The sequence below is a fragment of the Carex rostrata genome, chromosome 11, assembly GCF_964058835.1.
Source record: "Carex rostrata chromosome 11, lpCarRost1.2, whole genome shotgun sequence".
In the NCBI taxonomy this organism is placed as follows: Eukaryota; Viridiplantae; Streptophyta; class Magnoliopsida; order Poales; family Cyperaceae; genus Carex; species Carex rostrata.
Window position 1 is genome coordinate 10,269,127 of NC_135928.1, and position 18,298 is coordinate 10,287,424.

Consider the following 18,298-nt stretch of genomic DNA (forward strand, 5'->3'; position numbering starts at 1 on the left):
GGGCTAGATTGGCCTTTGCAATAAGAGATACTTTGTGATTAGATACGTGGATACATAGCGGGCTGGTCCAGTGGAAAACAGAAGGAAAAACCCACGGTTGGGCTTATTTAGGCCCGCTTAAAAATCCGCAGTTAGGCTATGCAACGAGATACAGGCCATGCAGTGTTATGGATTCAAATTTTTTTATTTTAATGCTATAGATAAAAAATTGGGCCTGTGGGGTCCAGTAAACAGAGATGCGGTCATTTGAAGGGGACAACTCCCCGGATCCAAACCCGAGAGTACGGGCTTCATGCCTTCATCGAACCTAATCGGGTCGGACCAAAAGCGCACTACCCTGAACCAGGTACCTGACTCAACACAATTGAAATGGACGGATAAGATTTAATTTCAGCCGGTGGAGATGTTGTGGGGCAGTATTATTTGTGCTTTGAGATTTGTTCCATGTTAAAAATTCCAATTTCAGACCGTTCAATTCAATTGTACTCAGTCAGGTAACCTGAGGGGGTGTGAATTCGATCTAGGTTTCCCCCCTTTCTTCCCAAAAGACCAAACCAAGTTTTTCCGACTTTAAATCCTCCATCTTGGGGCAATCCTGTAAATATTAGCGAAAACAATACCCAAATCTCTATCTCTTCTTTCCCTGTCACCGAAGAACCCCCCTCAAATCGGACTCGGAGCCTTGCTTAGTTTTCTGGTAAGAACTTTACTTCGATCAGTAAGTAGATCGCGGTATTAATGTCGGTAATCATGACCTTTTGATGGTGGGAATTAGGGTTTATTCTCGGTTTTGGGCGTTTGACGCTAGATTTCTAGTAGCTACCTACTGTAGGAACTGATTCTATTTAAGAATTACATATTTCTTACCTGCAGTTTTCGTCAATTACAACTCTTCTTTTCTTTTGATAGTTGCTAAAATAGTTCGTTTGGTCAATTTTGTGTTATATCCAACTGCTTTTGCTATTTGCTAAAATAGTTCCAATGTTAGTGAAATTACTTGCATACTTGCATAACTAGTCATTTCAAAAATATCAGAGAGAGAAAGGGAAGAGTGAGAGAGAGTACTTGAAACTTCCAGTTTATGTTACCTTACTTTATGGTTTTGCATTGTACCAGCCAGTTTGTACCATGCAGTAGAAAATTGGGACAGTATGCCTCTTGTGCACTTTGTTTCTACCATGCGGTGAAAAAGAAAGAAAAAAAGGTGAAGCTCAACAGGACCTGTACCAATTTGGGTTCCAGGGCCTGTCGATGGTTCGTGTGTGCTGCATTAGTTCTCTGGTTTTTCATGAATGTATAATCAATAGGTCCATTTTAAATTGGTATTTTCGTAATGTTCATTCCCCTTAAGCCAACTAATAACAGTCATTTTTGCAGCTCCTACCCGACCGAGAGTTTAAATGTTGACTGAAAACAGATCCTTTTTCATCTTCACTTTATTGGATATCAGGATTTGAAGCCCTCCTGAGTTCCTTATTTATCCCTAGATTTCTGAGAGTTTATGACCTTAAATTTTATCCATGGATCTCCAATCCTCGCTTCTCTCAATGGACAATCAGGCACTAACTCCCCCACAGCACCATCAAAGTTTCACAGTCGCACCCCATCAATCCATAGCCATAGGCCAAGAGTTCCCTGATGTCGAGGCATGCCGACGTGCCTTGAAAGACATGGCCATATCTCTGCATTTTGAGCTTAGAATTGTCAAATCAGACCGCAGCCGTTTCATTGCCAAATGCTCACAGGACGGTTGCCCATGGCGCATCCATGTGGCAAAGTGCCCTGGTGTACCAACCTTCTCAGTACGGACTCTCCATGGTGAGCACACATGTGAAGGGGTACGCAATTTACACCACCAACAGGCCACTGTAGGGTGGGTCGCCCGGTCGGTTGAGTCTAGGCTACGCGACAACCCACAAATCAAACCCAAGGAGATATTGCAAGATATTCGAGACCAACATGGGGTGGCTGTGTCATACATGCAGGCGTGGCGGGGTAAAGAGAGGAGCATGGCAGCAGTGCATGGTACTTTAGAGGAGGGATACCGCTTTCTCCCAGCATACTGTGAACAACTTAAAAAGGTGAACCCAGGTAGCATCGCGATTGTGAGCAGTACAGGTTCAGAGAACTGTTTCCACCGGTTGTTCATTTCTTACCGTGCATCAATATATGGGTTTTTACATGCATGTCGGCCACTCTTGGAGTTAGACAAGGCTCAGTTGAAAGGGAAGTATCTTGGGTCACTGCTGTGTGCATCAACTGTTGACGCAGACCATTCAATGTATCCTTTGGCATTTGCGGTGGTTGACACTGAGAGCGAAGAAAATTGGATGTGGTTTTTATCAGAGTTAAGAAAATTGCTTGGGGTCAACACAGATAAGATGCCAGTTTTGACCATATTATCTGAACGGCACAAGGCAATAGTTGAGGCAGTTGAAACACACTTCCCCACTGCCTATCATGGGTTCTGCCTTCGGTACGTGAGTGAGAGCTTCAGGGAAGAATTCAAAAACCCCAAATTGGTTAACCTCTTTTGGAGCGCAGTTTATGCCTTGACAGCTGCTGAATTTGATTCAAAGGTGACTGAGATGATGGCCGTGCAAGATGTAATGCCATGGTTCCGCCAGTTCCCTCCTGGCCTGTGGGCTGTTGCATATTTTGAGGGGGTCAGGTATGGTCACTTCAGCCTTGGTATCACTGAAATTTTGTACAATTGGGCACTTGAATGCCATGAACTACCTGTGGTGCAAATGATGGAGCACATTCGGCTTCAGTTGACCTCGTGGTTCATTGAGCGGCAGAACATGGCCATGTCATGGGGCTCGATTCTTGTACCCTCTGCCGAGAAACTAATCTCGGAGGCAATTGCTGACTCAAGGTGCTACCAAGTTTTGCGTGCTAACAAGGTCGAGTTTGAGATCGTCTCATCAGAGAGAACAAACATTGTTGATATCCAGACCCGGTTTTGTTCCTGCCGTCGATGGCAGATTTATGGGATCCCATGTGCTCATGCAGCTGCAGCTCTCCTTTCATGTGGCGAGGATGCGCGGCTTTATGCACATGAATGTTTTAGTGTGAGGAAGTATAGGGAGGCTTACTCTCAACCGATATTTCCGGTACCTGATAGGAGTCTCTGGACAGAATCAGGTACTGGGTCAGAGGGCTCTGGACCTGGGACTGGTAAGGGGGAGCTGGTATTGCAGCCGCCTAAGACAAGGAGGCCACCTGGTCGGCCAAAGATGAAGGTTATGAAAATAGAGAGCTTGAAACGGCCGAAAAGGATAGTGCAGTGTGGCCGGTGCCATTTGCTAGGGCATTCTCAGAAGAAATGCAGTCTGCGTGTCTGAATGGGTATGTTTGTTTTGGGGCAGACTAGGATTCTTTCTTCTTTTCATTTTTTTCTTTTTCTTTTTTCTTTCAGACTTGTGTTGTCTCCTGATAAATCATGCAATGAACTGGAGACATATCGTGTATAACTCTTTCATGGTAAGAATGGATCGGAAATCCAAGATCATGTATATTATATTATTTTTTTCTATTTTCTTTCTTTTTTTAAAGTGCATTTGATGCTTCAGTTTTATCCGTCATGGTACCTGTAGTTTAGTTTGTTGGCTATTGAGTACAACTCAAATCGCAAATATTATTCAAGATGTTAGCTTCAAGGCAGCAATACATATTATAGACTGGCACGTGATTCCTGAACCTGACTTCTCTTTTTTTTTGCATAAATGTTTTTTTTTCGTCATTTTTCGCCTCTGAAATTACCTTCTCTCTCTTCCTCTCTTTCTCTCTTTGATATCTTTTGATATCTAGTCTAGTGATTTTGAGAGGGAGAAGAGAAATGAGGTTTTTGTAGTGAAAAAAAAAAAAATTCCAAACTGCAATATTTTATTGTGGTTTGAAATAAAAATTTCAAACCGTAATAAAATATTATGGTTTAGATATTTTTAATAAAAACTTAAAAACATGGTTGTTTGTAGGGCTGGCAAAAAAATTTGTAGTTTGTGATTCGATTCGGATTTGATTCGAATTTAATTCGATTCAAAATGAGTTCGAATTGAAACGAACCAAACCAGGTTCGGTTCGAAATTAATTCAAACCAAACTCAAATCTAGCCTGGTTCGATCGAAATGCGTTCGGTTACTTTTATGGTTCGAATCTCATAATAACATCAGCTGTCTATTTACCAGATGAAATTAAAATCCAAGATAGAGAGTCATAATTTAATTTAGCCGACACTCTCTCGCTCTCAAATCTCAATAACCTAGTTCTCTCTCCACCTCTCCCTAACTCACTCTCCCTCTAGCTCTAAAATATAGCCGACGCTCTTGGCGACTGGCTGTCTCTCCGGCTGTCACTCCTCTCTCCGGCCAGATGACTGTCTCTCCTCTCTCTTCGGTCGTCTCTCATAGTTCATACCAGGAAAACCGTCTCTGATGTATTTTTTCATGAACAATTTTTCAACTTAAAAATACTCATTTCATAGTTCATACTGGTAAAAGAAAGCCATGTGAATTTTGTCCCGCGAGAAAAAATTAATGTATAAACTACCGGTATAACTAGGGCTGCTAAAAAATAATTTAGTTCGTGATTCGATTCGGGTTCGATTCGAAAAATGTGTAGCTCGCAATTAATTCGATTCGAAATGGGTTATGTTCGATTCGTTGCCACCCCTAGTTATTTGTGGTAAAATATATAAAATATTGGTTATTAATAAAAATGTCTGCTTTGAAATTATATCCAGTCACCTGGCCTGGTAGAATGAGATCTGGACTGTTTATTTTGATATGGCACGAAACTTAAATATCCCTGCATTATCTAAGGCGAGCTTAAAAAAAATTGCTCGGTTGGGATTTAAACTTCTCTGACTTTGAGCCTTCTTGAAGTTTCTATGGACAGTCTGGTGTTGATGTGTTTTCTCCTTGAATACTAACATGCCATTGTAATACCATTTTACTTGCATCAACTAATCTAACAAATTATTGCTTTAGTTGTCTAATATTTATATGATTATATCCCAATTGTAGTCTGTTTCATCTTTAATTAGTCTAAGGACGGTATTTCAGAGCCAACCTATTATTGTGATATAAAAATTAGTCTTCATCGCTCACGCTTACCACCTGATTTTAATTTCTCTTGCCGTTCATTTTTCAGAACAGTGAATTTAGAGAAACAAAAACCTCAGTTTTTTGTACAAGTAGTTGCAACTTGCAAAAGATAGAACAGCGAAACATACGTGTTAGCCTGACAAGTTTTGTGTTTACACGTTGATCCAAAACCGTTCCTTTTCTTTATCTATGTGGTTATCTTTTTACGATATAAGTTGTATACATAATCTGACCTGCTGTTATTTGCACCTTTTTTCCTCCAATCCATATAACATATACATTCCGACGTCAAGTTTACTCCAACAATTGGCCACTTCCGCCCCAGCACCGAATAGTGAAACAGCATTTATTTAATATTTTCCTTATCACATTTATTTAATTAATGTGCGTAGGTTATAATTTATAAGTACATGTAATTATCTGACATAAGGACTTGCCCACTGAATTAAATGTAAACTTAAACACGATGTGAATCAGATATCTTGGGTCGGGTGTTAGGTGCTACTAGGCCTAACTATTTTGGGCTTGAGGTAATTTGGGAAAAGGTTGGGCCAGAAAACCAACAGTTGACCATATTTCTTAACCGAACCCATTTACATATCAATCTTGGGACAAACCCTTTTTTCGGCCTTAATCTATAAGTTGTTCAATTCATGCAGAATTATTATCCTTGAACATGCAAGATCCAAGATTTAGACCCTCAATAAAACTAACATTGGGAGAACGGAAATAAAAGACCATTAAAATAAGACCACTCTGATTTATCAACGTGACACATTTGCACAATTACTCATTACAGGATCTAAAGCAAAAGGCACTAAAATTAAACTACAACCTCAGTACTCCACATCCTACATTGGTTAGCAGACAAATCATAATACAGTACAATAGAATGATAAAAAAAAAATTTGGAAAAAAGAAGAAGAATGAAGAGCCCTCTCAATCTGGCTAATAATTGTTGGCGTGTGAATTTGTACCCTTGGCCTTGCTTGAAGGCATCTGGCAAGGTTGTTCAAAATTGAAATCATTGGTTACCGAAGTTCCAGAACAAGGCACCAGTATCACCATCCTATTCATCGAGCTCGGATTCTGACTCATGAAAACTTGAAACCCCTGCAACATCACCACCATATTCATTTGGAAGTGCCGAATGAAAGTCAGAAACACCCCAAGACCCAAATCCTGATGAAAATGCCCCACCAAAACTGGTACCGGAAGAAGAGGTGATGGTGCTTTGTTCATCGTGACCTGATTCGTGAGTCTTGATTGGGAAACTAGGGTTGGTGGAGTCTAACATGACTTGTTTATCGGACTCATTTTGTGTAGGCATTATTAGTTGACGTCCAAGTGAAAGAGTTATGTCAGTTTGAGCAGCAGGTTGTGTGCATATGTGCTCGCCTATATATGTGACATGAAAGATTGTCGGATCTTCATCAGAGCGCTGCACCACCTTTTTAGCCTGACAATTTTTGTCATTTTTAAAGGTGCAACGGAAATAAGACCTATAATATAAACAAAATTTCTGTCACTATTTACCATAACCATATTGTCAACATTTAAATATTTGACCTTTATTGTTCTAAGGTCAATAGGGAGTAGTTCTATGTCAAAATGTCAAATAAACAAATAAAAGAACAGTCAAAGTCAGGCAGAATTACGGTTTACTAATGAACAAAGATTCTTTTAAACCCCCAAAATGGCTTTTTATATTCTTTACTGATTATGATTTCCAAATCAAAAGATCCTACAGTTGAAAAGGTGCAACAGATTGTTAGTCATTGCCTTCTTTTCCAATAACTAAGTTTATATAAATCAGATAGTTCTATTATCAATTTTTCTGATTTGCTCCTACAGAACCAATGTCGAAAGGATTGGAAAGAAGGATTTCACAATAAGTTCATGATTAGAAATTATTTTTAAAAATTGAATGGATTCTGTCTTATACATATACAAGGAAGGTAATTAAAAAAGAAATAATATCAGTTCTATATAGAAATCATGATTTGGTGGTTATCCAGAACAGTGAGAATAGTAATCCTTTGCTTTTGGTGATGATTGTAATATTTTATGGAACCAGTGACAAGATTCTGGCCTAATTGTCACTTTGTCAAACCTGTGGGTCAACATAAGATTTACAGTAGTAATTTTGTATATTCAGACCCTTTTTCACTGATGCATGTGCTGTTAAAAATTATAGTTGTTCATACTAAAAAATATATATATCAATATTATATTTTCTTCTAATATCAGTAGTAATTTGATTTTTGGGGGAATTCCTCAAAACCCTCAAAATTAAGTATTCCTCCCTCTAAAACTAATAATATCATATTTCCCCCTCTAAATTTTTAATTCAAACTCATTTTAAATTTATAGAGTACCTATTTTACTCTTTATTAAAAACATAAAAAACATGTAGCCAGTTTAAGAGAAATGTTCACTATTCTAATTGGCCAGTGTGATGGCAAATGGTTCATTTTTTTACTTGTCATGTGCACAGAAGCATATGCCAAACTGCCACTATGTATGCATCACAACCAAAGAAATGAATCATTTGCCCTTGGAAATCGACTAAGTAGAAGGCTGAACATTTTTCTTACACAGTACATATTTTTATTTTTTTAATAAAGGATAAAATTGTAACTTCATAAATTTAAAATGAGTTTTAATGAAAAAAAAAACATTAAATTGGGTAAATTTGTGAGTTTTTGAAATTTTGAGGGGTAAATATGATATTATGAATTTTAGGGGATACATAATTTTGAAGTTTTGAGAGATGTACGTGAAATTCCCGCTTGATTTTTTTGCGAGCCTTTTCAGGAGGTTTTCCTTTAATTAAAAATATTATATTTGTATTGGTGAGAAAAGAAATAAACATAGACATTGCTTTATTTTTTTCTTGTTCTTCCTTTCGATAGAAGAAAACAATAAAATATATATATACATATATAGAGGTTGGCTACTATGATGTGTTGCATTGAGGACTTTTTTGTCTCCATACTTCCTCCAGCTATATCCATCATCAACTGCATCCAACGGTCCACTAATTTTTCGCTTTACCGTTCCATTTCTGCAGTAATTGTTAAAATAAGGTAAGAATTTATGCCTCAACTAAGTTACTCGTTGAATATTAAAATTTTGAAATAATAAATTAAAACATGGGTATTAAATATTAATGTACTGTAACATATTCCAAGCCTGAGTATTTGTTTCTCTGCCGCTTTAGCAAGTGATGTGGTATGGTAATAAAGAATAACTTAAAATAAAACAAGAGAGAAAAAGAGAAAGAGAGAGGGAGTATAAAGCTCCAAAATGAGAACAAGACAAAGCTTTCCTGATTGTTTTCAGTTCTATCTGTTGGACAATCTGGAAAATGAGAAATGAGATATGCTTTCAAGCTGCACAGAAAAAATCTTTTAGAACTACCACATTACTAATTATCTCCTTGGTGACTTATTGGACAGGAAATACAAAAAATGAAGACCAAAGACTCTACAACACTAGATGCCAGAGCTAATTGAAGCAATCCCTTTTGAGGGTGTGGGACCCTAGAAATTCACAAGCGATGCTGTTCACTGGGGCAGATGAAGAAGATGGAGAAGACAATTAAGGACTTAATAGTTACTTTACTACTTAAGTAGCATTGGCTCCTAAAGACAGTTTTTGTGTTTCAAAACAATGTTATGATGTATGGCAGTTATGTAGGCTGATGGAGGGCTGTGGTGATCTCACCACAGCCATTTTAGGTGTACAAAAAACTATCAGTTTCATAGAAGCAAAGAAACTGGGTGCCAAACATTATTTCCAAGAAAAAGAATATAGACGCATATTCCCACAAACAGAGAGAAAGTGAGAAATGGGGTTGTTTGTTCGGTGCTAGCACAACGACTCACGGTTGTTTTCCAACTTGTTTGTGTGGATACCAACAGATACGTGGTTACTATTGTTGCGCACATCTAACAAGCAAGTGAGAAGAAGGAAGATTACGGCTCGAATTTGAAGAGCTTCCGATGCACTTCTAGTAGTAACTTCTATCTTGGATTTAATTTTACACATGGATCCTAGTTCAGATAGGAACTGAACTAAATTGTAATCCTATTAACCCTACTGGAATTGCCTAAAGTAACTACAGCAAACATTACGTAGAGATGTTCCTTTTAACTGAAGGAAGGTAAATGGTAACAAAGAAAATGCCATATTGCAGCTCAACTACAGTGCTGAAAAGTTCTTTAAGCTTTATAAACATATCACACAAAGAACTGAGAAGATATAACCACCTTTTTGTGAAGAAATCTACTTCATCCCCCTTTGGTTGCTTATCTGCCTTTGGTTGCTTATCATTTGTGTCTTCATCACTAGGTTCTCTCTCTCTTTTAGAAACGGAATGACTCAACATGCTCTCATCCGTTCTAGATAAATCAGACAAACAATTCGTTCTCGATGAGTTGATCACTTCAGGAGCAAATAAATAATCAGGGTTGTATTTGTTAGCAGATAAAAAGATAAAAATAACAAGTCCACAATCATTTAAAAGATAAAAATAAGCTGCTATATGTGTTAGCAGCAAATCATGTAAGCAGGTATATCCAAGTTGCTAGCACAGGATGAAAAAAATAAAATATGATAGTAGAACCAACAAAGCATTCTCAGAGCTTAAGATCATAATGCATCACTACAAAAATTATCTAAAATTATTTGCCAAAGATGGGAAAGGAGAAAAGAAAAAGGTTAAAAGTTCTTGTTAAGTTTACAAAGTAGATACCTGGTAGTGCTTATTGATTTTGAATGACATGGTTTCCAGCTTTTGAAAGAATCAAATTTTGGGCAATGAACAACATTCAGCTTCTCCGGAATTTTTGGTAACCCCTCCACTAAAAGAAGCTCGTTACAGTTTCTAATTTCCAGTTCCTTTAAAGAAGGGAGATCTTTAGGCAACTTGAGTGACTTCATTTTTTTAAAGCCATCAATCCTAAATGACTTGAGTGAAGGAAAATCCGGGAGGTAAGGTAGTTTCACACAGCAATAAAGAGACAAACTCAGAAGGGAAGAAAAACAAGGTACGCTCTTCAACAAGGGGCACCTACTTATGGAAAGAGTGCGAAGGCAGGGAAAATCACAATCACTTGTCTCAAATAGTTCTTCCAAATCGTACATCTCCCACAGATTCAGTGTTTCCAAGGATGGAAACTTGGGAGTATTCTTCGAAACAAATTGGCTATCTGTGTTCTCCAGCCTTACCAGATGGTATAACTTTTGCACACTGAGATGCCTTAGAGATGACAAGCCACCAAGTGCCGGAAACTGGCTACAGTTGAGGCATTTATCCAGAATAATCGAGACTAATTTTGAAAATGAAGGATCTTCCATCCAAGTTGGAAACAAATTGCCTCTGTAGTTTCTAATAATCAGCTCCCCAATGTTTGGGTTTGGTTTCAGATTTTTCAAAACTTCTTCAGAAATTCTAACACTTTCTGCAGATTCTATACATGTTGTATTATCATTCCAGTGCAGCCACAAGGTATTAAGATGCACTTTATTGTGCAAAGCAGCATCTTTAGCATCTAAACCATATCTAATATTCTCAAGCCCTGCAATCTGAAGACAACTACTAAGACAGTTCAAATCCTTTAACTCTCCGATGCTGCAATATGGCATTTCACAACCTACACAAAAGACTGCTAATGACTGGAGATTTGTCAGTTGCCCTATACCAATCATCATTTTCACAAAACCTGATTTTTTGCTCACATCAAGGTGGCGAAGGTTCGTTAGTTCCGTCATACTTTCAGGTAATTCAACCAAGTGTTGGCAATCTTTGGCCTCTAGAGTCTGGAGACTGACCAAGCTATATAATTCTCTTGGTATGCTCCCGATTTTTGTGTTATTGACACCCAAGTACCTCAGTTGTTTTAACATCCCAACTGAGCTTGGCAACTCCACAATATCAGTACAACTTAAATCCAAGGTTCTTATGTTTATGCATTTTGTGAATAGATCACTTAAGCTGGTAATATCCAGAATAGACATGTTTATCCTTGTTTGTAAAGAAAATCTAGTGAGGGCCAAGAAAGATTGCAAATCTGAGTTTATCAGAGGCTTCATTTCGCCCATTTGGATCTTTGAGGGGTTGAGAGAGAAATGAAAGCAATTCTCAAATATCCTCTCTAGAGCATCTTCATCTGGAGGGCCCTTTTTTCGAGATAAGTTAGTTGCCAAAGCACGAATAAGATCATGCATGATAAATTTATCTTCTTCTACATCATGGATAGGTGAGTGCTGAAAGAACCCTCTCAACAGCAACTCATCAAAATACTGAAGACCAACCTCTTCAGGTTGTCTTCCTTCCATGGAGATTATGAAACCTTGTGACATCCACATACGAACAATCTGCTGTTTCGCAAAGGAATAATCCTTTGGAAACAAGGAACAATAATGAAGACACTTCTTTAGGTCATTTGGCATTAGTTCATAACCCACTCTTAGAGTTGGCAATGTATCCCCATCAAACCCATCCATATTCCACAGATCAGTTTTCAAAATTTCAACCCAAGATTTTTCATTTTTTAAACACACAAGGAGTCCAGCGAGAACCTTTATACAGAGGGGGTTGTGCTGGCACTTTGAAACAAGTTGCTTGCCTGTCTCTACTAACTCAGTATTGGCATTTGTATTAAGACCAGTGAATATATGTTGCCAGAAAATTTTCCAGCAGTAATAATCAGATAAAGGATCCAAATTAAAAGTTTGCATTGCACCAATGACCTCAGCTACATCCTTGCTCTTAGTAGTGACCAGCAGTACGCTTCCTCTGGTACTATGGTTTAATATGGTTACTATTTTATTCCAAAAACATGGGTTTTCATTGTCAGCATCATCCAATACAACAAAAACTTTTGTACCTGACAATTCATCTATCAACAATTCCTCAAGTAAATCTGCCTCTGTCATGGGACAAGGAGAGCTCGTAACAGACTCAATGAGTTTCTTTATTAGTCTTGTTTCATCAGACTTCTCAGGCATGGTAATTAACATACGAGCATCAAAGTAATCTAATATTCTTTCTTCACTGTAAATAAGTTGAACTATACTGGTCTTGCCAATACCGCTTTCACCAACTATGCAGACTACAGTGAGATTGTTTCTATTGAAATCATCTGCCAATAGGAATTCAATGATCGAGTTCTTTTTATTCTCTCTGCCGTAAACTGGTGAATCACCAACACTGGAACTCCTTTGGAATGACTCCGACTCCATTCTTTCATCAAGCTTAAAAGGAGAAAAAAATAAGTATGAGTAACAGTGATTGTCAGAAGAAAACACACAAAAAGAAAAACAGCTCAAAATCACTAATGCTGGTACTGCAGATATTCCCGTGTTCTAACACAAAGAATCAACTATTTATATGGAAAAATGACTTTTTGTTGTTGCTTATATCAAAGGCGAGAAAAGCAACAGAAAGGAAGAAAAAAAATATATAATTACCTCAGATTGGAGCTTCTTCTGGTTAGCAACTACGTTAACGGGTATTACGTTAACGGGTCGGATAATTCCGAGATTCTTGGTGTGGGCACGGCGTTTGTAGAGTTGTTGAGCGGGTTTGAAGGGGGTTTTCTTTGGGGCGGTGGCGCCTGTCGTTGTGGCGGGTTTAGATGCAGCCGAGACGGTTTGTGTCGGCCCGGTAAGGAGTTGTACAACCTGCCTGAAGGAGGATATGTCCGCCTGCACGAACGTTGTCGGGTACGGGTTTTCATTTGGATCCATGTTCGTGTCTAGGGGCTTGGGGGAGAGAGCAGCGGGAAGGGGTGATGAATTCGGATTCATGTTCGTGTCTAGGGGCTTGGGGGAGAGAGCAGCGGGAAGGGGTGATGGATTCGGATTCGAATTCGGGTGAACATCCATTGCCGAGAGAGAGAGAAAGAGATGTGTAAGCTACCAAGTTATTCTCAAAAAAAAACAAAAAGAGATGTGTATGTAATTTTGGAAGTGCTGTTGGTTGCTCTCTTTTTGGAGTGTGATCTGGTGTGTATAGTACTGTTGAGTTGTGAAGTGTTGTGTGGGGTTTGGAGTTTAGACTTCGGAGTTTTTTTTTTAGGATATCTGTCGTTTAGTGAGTGGGCGTTGATTGAATCGGCGAGTTTAGTGTGGGCGTTTAGCGTGGGGTTTGGGTTTGGAGTTTAGACTTCGGAGTTGGATTTGGAAACAGAGGAATCGGCGAGTAAATGGGGGAAAGGAGAGTCTGTCGTTTGGTGAGTGGGCGTTGATTGAGGGGAAGGAAAAAAAGGAGGGGTTTAGATTCTCAGGTTTTGTCAAGAAATGGAGAGAGCCCTTTGTTGGGTAAAGATATTTTTTTGATTAAATTGTTGGGTAAAGATATTAACAGAGTAGTTTTGACTTATGCAGCGCATTAACTATTTAATCGAAATAGTATTGTATGTAGTTAGTAGTCTGTTAATATCTTGAGAAGGGTTCAAATGCACCTAAATTTTTGTGCACTTAAATGCACTTCATTTTTCAAATTTTTTTTCTCCGTTTTCAAAGTCTGAATAGTCAATTCAAACCGTTAGATGCGATCTATATATTAAGATGTGCTTGGAGACCAAATTTTACATTTTTTGGAATTTTTTTACTATTTATTAAACCACTTTGAAAATCGTTGATTTTACATTTTCTGGACCATTGGATCAGCGATTTTCAAAGTGGCTTAATAAATAGTAAACAAATTCCAAAAAATGTAAAATTTGGTCTCCAAGCACATCTTAATATGTAGATCGCATCTAACGGTTCAGATTGACTATTTAGACTTTGAAAATGGAAAAAAAGAATAAAATGCATTTGGGTACACAAAAATTTGAGTGCATTTGAACCCTCCTCTAATATCTTTACGCAACGAAGGATCTCTCCATCTCCTGACAAAATCTGAGAAAACTTGTTATGAAAGAGAATCTAAACCCCTCTCCGTTTCTTCCTTCCCCTCAATCAACGCCCACTCACTAAACGACAGAAATAATGTTGAATTTTTATGGGGAAATTGGATATTATGGTGTTATTATGGGGAAATTGGCTATTTTGAAAATTTGTATGGGTACACTGGAAATTTTCCCTTAAAAATATTACTGAACTTATCGGTATACAAGGACGAGAAATTGAGGATTTTTTTTATAAACCATAAATAATTAAATGAATTTTATGATATTAACATGATTGTTTTTTTTTTTAACTATAAGTACAGAACGGACCGTTCGGTCTCAACTTTTTTTTTCGTTTTTTCAATTCTTTTTTAATTTTTCATGATTGCTGCCATAGAAGATCCGCCAGTGTTCTCCGGACGGACCATTCGGTCTATATTCTTTTTTCTCCAGACCGAACGGTTGGTTCGGTCTCTATATATATATATATATTTTTTTTTTTCTGTTCCACCACACCTATAAAAATGTAAATTGCGGCTTTGTCGACCTCTATCCCATACTGTTCTAGTAGTACCTCAACTAATGCTTCCCAGCCAGATGATATTCTAGCGTGCATCAGACTTTGTTCTCATGCCATTTTTAGATAGGTAGTCGTTCAATTTTTGTTATATTTCTTTCACTTTATTAAATTTTTATCTATGAGAGCCCCTTTTATTTTTAGTTTAAGTTCTTACAAAATGACTTATCATGACCTTTATACATGGTTAGGTATGTGAAGAAGGTGCCACTAGCGGCTGAGTTACTTGATGTAAGGTCTCAAAAACTAGAAATGGTAAAGGAATTAAAGCTTGAGAGGGCCCGATCGGTTCGAGGTAGAGATTGGAAAGGCCCCACCTCTTTCTGAGGAAGAGATCTGGGGGGAACTAAGACAAAAAGTGTAAGAGGGCCTGTTCGGCAACATGGGAATTTTTAATATGGTAATGGGAATATAATTTTGTGATTCTCAAAGGCTTTTAACCCATGGAAAATTTAAAATATAGGTGTTCGGCAACATGGAAATTTTGTTAGAAAGTTGATGAATATCAACTTTGTGCAATATATAACTATATGGCCATTGTAAATTCATATTAGCTCATATTCTAAACTAATGTGAAACAACTCAGACACTATTCATTACAAAAAGAAGTGGAGATACATATGATACACAGCTATCTCCAATGCTCTCTGATACAAAAGAAAAAACAACTAGCTACTGTACCAGTATACGCATATTACTTAAAATACAAAGGAAAATTAAATTCAGAGAGCTACAAACTGAGACCTTCCATATGAGAAGCAGATAAAGCACTAGGATGGCCCTCTCCTCCATACTGTACTAGCGTACTAGTCTCCTGAATTAGAAGAAGCAGATAAAGCACTATGTAGAAAAGGTAGTGTGATATAATACCATTTGCAATTTAGAAGCCAGTGTGTAATAGTATTATCTTGTATTGGATAGAAGCCATGACTCTTATAGACCAGCAAAGAGTCTTCCATCTAATCAATTTTAACAGATGAGTAAAGAGTCAGCCATCTAGTCAATTTTAACACATGAGAAGCAAAACCCGTTATTCTTGTATTTTTATCAGATGTAATTGTTGCCAGTATGGAATAGAAGGGTGGGACATGAAATAGGTGTTCCGGGTTGCTAAGTATAATACAAGCTTAACTTTTTTTGACCTCTTATGACCTCTAATGGTATCAAGCTCAAAGACATTAGAAAATAACTTGCATACATTTCATCAAACACCTTGTGTGCTCTAAGTATTATACAATAAAATATCAATAAACAAAGGGTACAGTTTACCATTTTTTTTCGAGATGAATTGAGAGCTTCATTATCAAATCAAACAATAGAAAGAAGATGAAATTAAAAAATTAAAAAAAAAAAAAGAACATAAAGAAGATAATGATAACCTGCTCTGTGAATTCAGTGCTGTTCATTCAAGCGGGAGAACAAAAACAGGAGAGCAAAATAGGAGGAAGAGTGATCTCTTTATTCTGCACCCAAAATTTTGCTCTCCCGCGCTCTCCAATTTTGCTCTCCCGCGTTTTTGACGGTGACATTGAGTTTTGGGAAAAAAAACGGAGGTCCGAGCGAATTATTTTTTTTCCAATGAAAGTTAGCGTAGAGAGAAGATGGGTTCCAAAATGGGTACGATAATGGGTTTCTTAATGGGCTGCCGAACACCATATTGGTAAAAATACCATTACCTCAATTCTACCCTTTAAAACCCATGGGAATGGGTTCCAGAATAATTAGTACTGGGTGTTTGTTTGCATTACTCCTTTCATTCTTTCTTTCTTTCTTTCTTTTTTTTCATTTTTGTTGGGACTCAACCAGTATGATGCCATGATTGAAAGAAGTCGTAGATGCTTTAATCTGAGTTAAGATAATAGGAAAATAAACTACTGTAGGCAAGGTTTTTATTTTATTTTTGTTTCAATTGGTTCAACTTAATGAAGGTACCACTCAGAATCTGGCTGGGAAGCATTAGTTGAGGTACTACTAGAACGGTATGGGATAGAGGTCGACAAAGCCGCAATTTACATTTTTATAGGTGTGGTGGAACAGAAAAAAAAAATATATATATATAGAGACCAAACCAACCGTTCGGTCTGGAGAAAAAAGAATAGAGACTGAACGGTCCGTTCGGTCTGGGAAAAAGGCAGTTGTGAGTCCGAACGGTCCGTTCGGTACTTATGATTTTTTTTTTTAAAAAAAGTAATCATGTTGATATCGTAAAATTCATTTAATTATTTATGGTTTATAAAAAAAAAATCGAAATTGAGCCCAGCTTCTCTGAAAGCTTTTTGTACTTCCAATAAGCCATTCCTTATCTTAGGGGTACCTCCACTCTAAGCACTCAATCACATTACATAAAATATAATTAAGCTATGAAAGTTTTCTCAGATGCAACAGAAAATAATAACAAAACGATACCATGTGAAAGCATGTTACTGACCTTTGAGATAACAATTACAAGGGTTGAGGCAAACTCAGGACTGAGTTGGCATGTTATGCAAGATACAAGTAGAGAGAAACAAAAGCATGTAAGGTTTCTGTGGTCGCAATATTTGCATAGATGAATTAGTATTCAAATCTTTATTTCAAAAATTGTAATGTTCACCTTCAAAGTGTAGGAAATTATGAATTTGGATTGTGGATAGTATTGGAGAGGAGTTTATATTTCTAAACTTTGTTTTATTACTTGAAAGAAGAGTACAAGAGATTAGAGTACAATGTTTTTTGATATTTTAATTTTTCACACACCCTACTACATGTGACCCTCTCATATTCCGATTTTTTTAAAAATACCCATTAAAAAAATTAATTTAATAAAAATAACCAGATCTGAACAGAAATTTTAAAACTACCCAGATTGTAGATTTTTTCCGCGCTCCAGAATTTTTATTCCGGGCCGCGGAAAAAATTCGCGCCCCGAAAAAAAAATAAAAAAATAAAATTTATTCCGAGCGCGGATTAGTGGATTGAATTCGGGTAGGGTACGGGTAGGGTACGGGTAGGGCGGGTAGTCGGGTAGGGCGGGTACGGGTAGGGCGGGTAGTCGGGTAGGCGGGTACGGGTAGGTCGGGTAGGGTTTTAAAAAAGTGTACCCTACCCGTTTCAAACCCGTGCCCGTCCCGGGTAACGGGTACGGGTACCTCGGGTACGGGTACCTCGGGTACGGGTACCTCGGGTACGGGTACCTCGGGTACGGGTAGTCGGGTAGGGCGGGTAGGGTATGGGTATTTTTTTTTATTTTTATTTTTTTTTCTGTTTTTAATATTATTTTTTCCGGCGGCAAAATAATTTTGAATTTTGAATTTAAAAAAAACGGGTAAACGGGTAAAGGGTAATGGGTAAACGGGTAAAAGTACACGGGTAAAAGGGTAAAGTAGGTCGGGTAAACGGGTGCGGGTACGGGTAAAACGGGTGCGGGTAGACGGGTTTCGGGTACGGGTAAAATGGGTACGGGTTGGGCGGGTTTTTTCCCGAATCATTGAGTCCGGTCCGTCTCAAACCCGTACCCGTGTACCCGTTTACCCGCCTATACCCGGGCACGGGTACGGGTACCTCGGGTAACGGGTACGGGTCGGGTAAAACGGGTCATACCCGTTCGGGTAAAAGCAAACCACTGGCGCGGATATTATCCGCGGGCCGGATTTTAAATTTTTTTTTTTTTTTTTTTTTTTTTTTTTTTTTAGAGTTTGGAGGAAAAAAAATTATTTGTTTGGTTCAACTTT

The 18,298-nt window shown here is 37.9% G+C and overlaps 2 protein-coding genes across 2 annotated transcripts; one reads left to right on the plus strand and one right to left on the minus strand.

The window, feature by feature from the left end:
* Positions 1-529: 529 nt before the first annotated feature.
* Positions 530-3,578, plus strand: LOC144562483 (uncharacterized). The gene is made up of 2 exons (XM_078311723.1): positions 530-697; positions 1,378-3,578. Exon 2 carries the CDS (start codon positions 1,521-1,523, stop codon positions 3,345-3,347), a length of 1,827 nt encoding a protein of 608 aa, XP_078167849.1. The 5' UTR covers positions 530-697; positions 1,378-1,520; the 3' UTR covers positions 3,348-3,578.
* Positions 3,579-5,848: 2,270 nt separating this feature from the next.
* Positions 5,849-13,059, minus strand: LOC144562484 (disease resistance protein RGA2-like). Its single transcript, XM_078311724.1, has 5 exons — positions 12,588-13,059; positions 9,868-12,371; positions 9,383-9,514; positions 8,050-8,175; positions 5,849-6,610 (listed from the first exon to the last, which is right to left on the minus strand). Exons 1-5 carry the CDS (start codon positions 13,002-13,004, stop codon positions 6,178-6,180), a joined length of 3,612 nt encoding a protein of 1,203 aa, XP_078167850.1. The 5' UTR covers positions 13,005-13,059; the 3' UTR covers positions 5,849-6,177.
* Between the last annotated feature and the right edge of the window lie 5,239 nt (positions 13,060-18,298).

Coding starts and splice junctions, on each gene's coding strand:
- LOC144562483 (XM_078311723.1), top strand. CDS start 1,521: ATGGATCTCCAATCCTCGCTTCTCTCAATGGACAATCAGGCACTAACT.
- LOC144562484 (XM_078311724.1), bottom strand. CDS start 13,004: ATGGATGTTCACCCGAATTCGAATCCGAATCCATCACCCCTTCCCGCT. Junction 9,515..9,867: donor AAATCAATAAGCACTACCAG/GTATCTACTTTG, acceptor TGATTTATCTAG/AACGGATGAGAGCATGTTGA. Junction 8,176..9,382: donor GTAGATTTCTTCACAAAAAG/GTGGTTATATCT, acceptor CAATTACTGCAG/AAATGGAACGGTAAAGCGAA.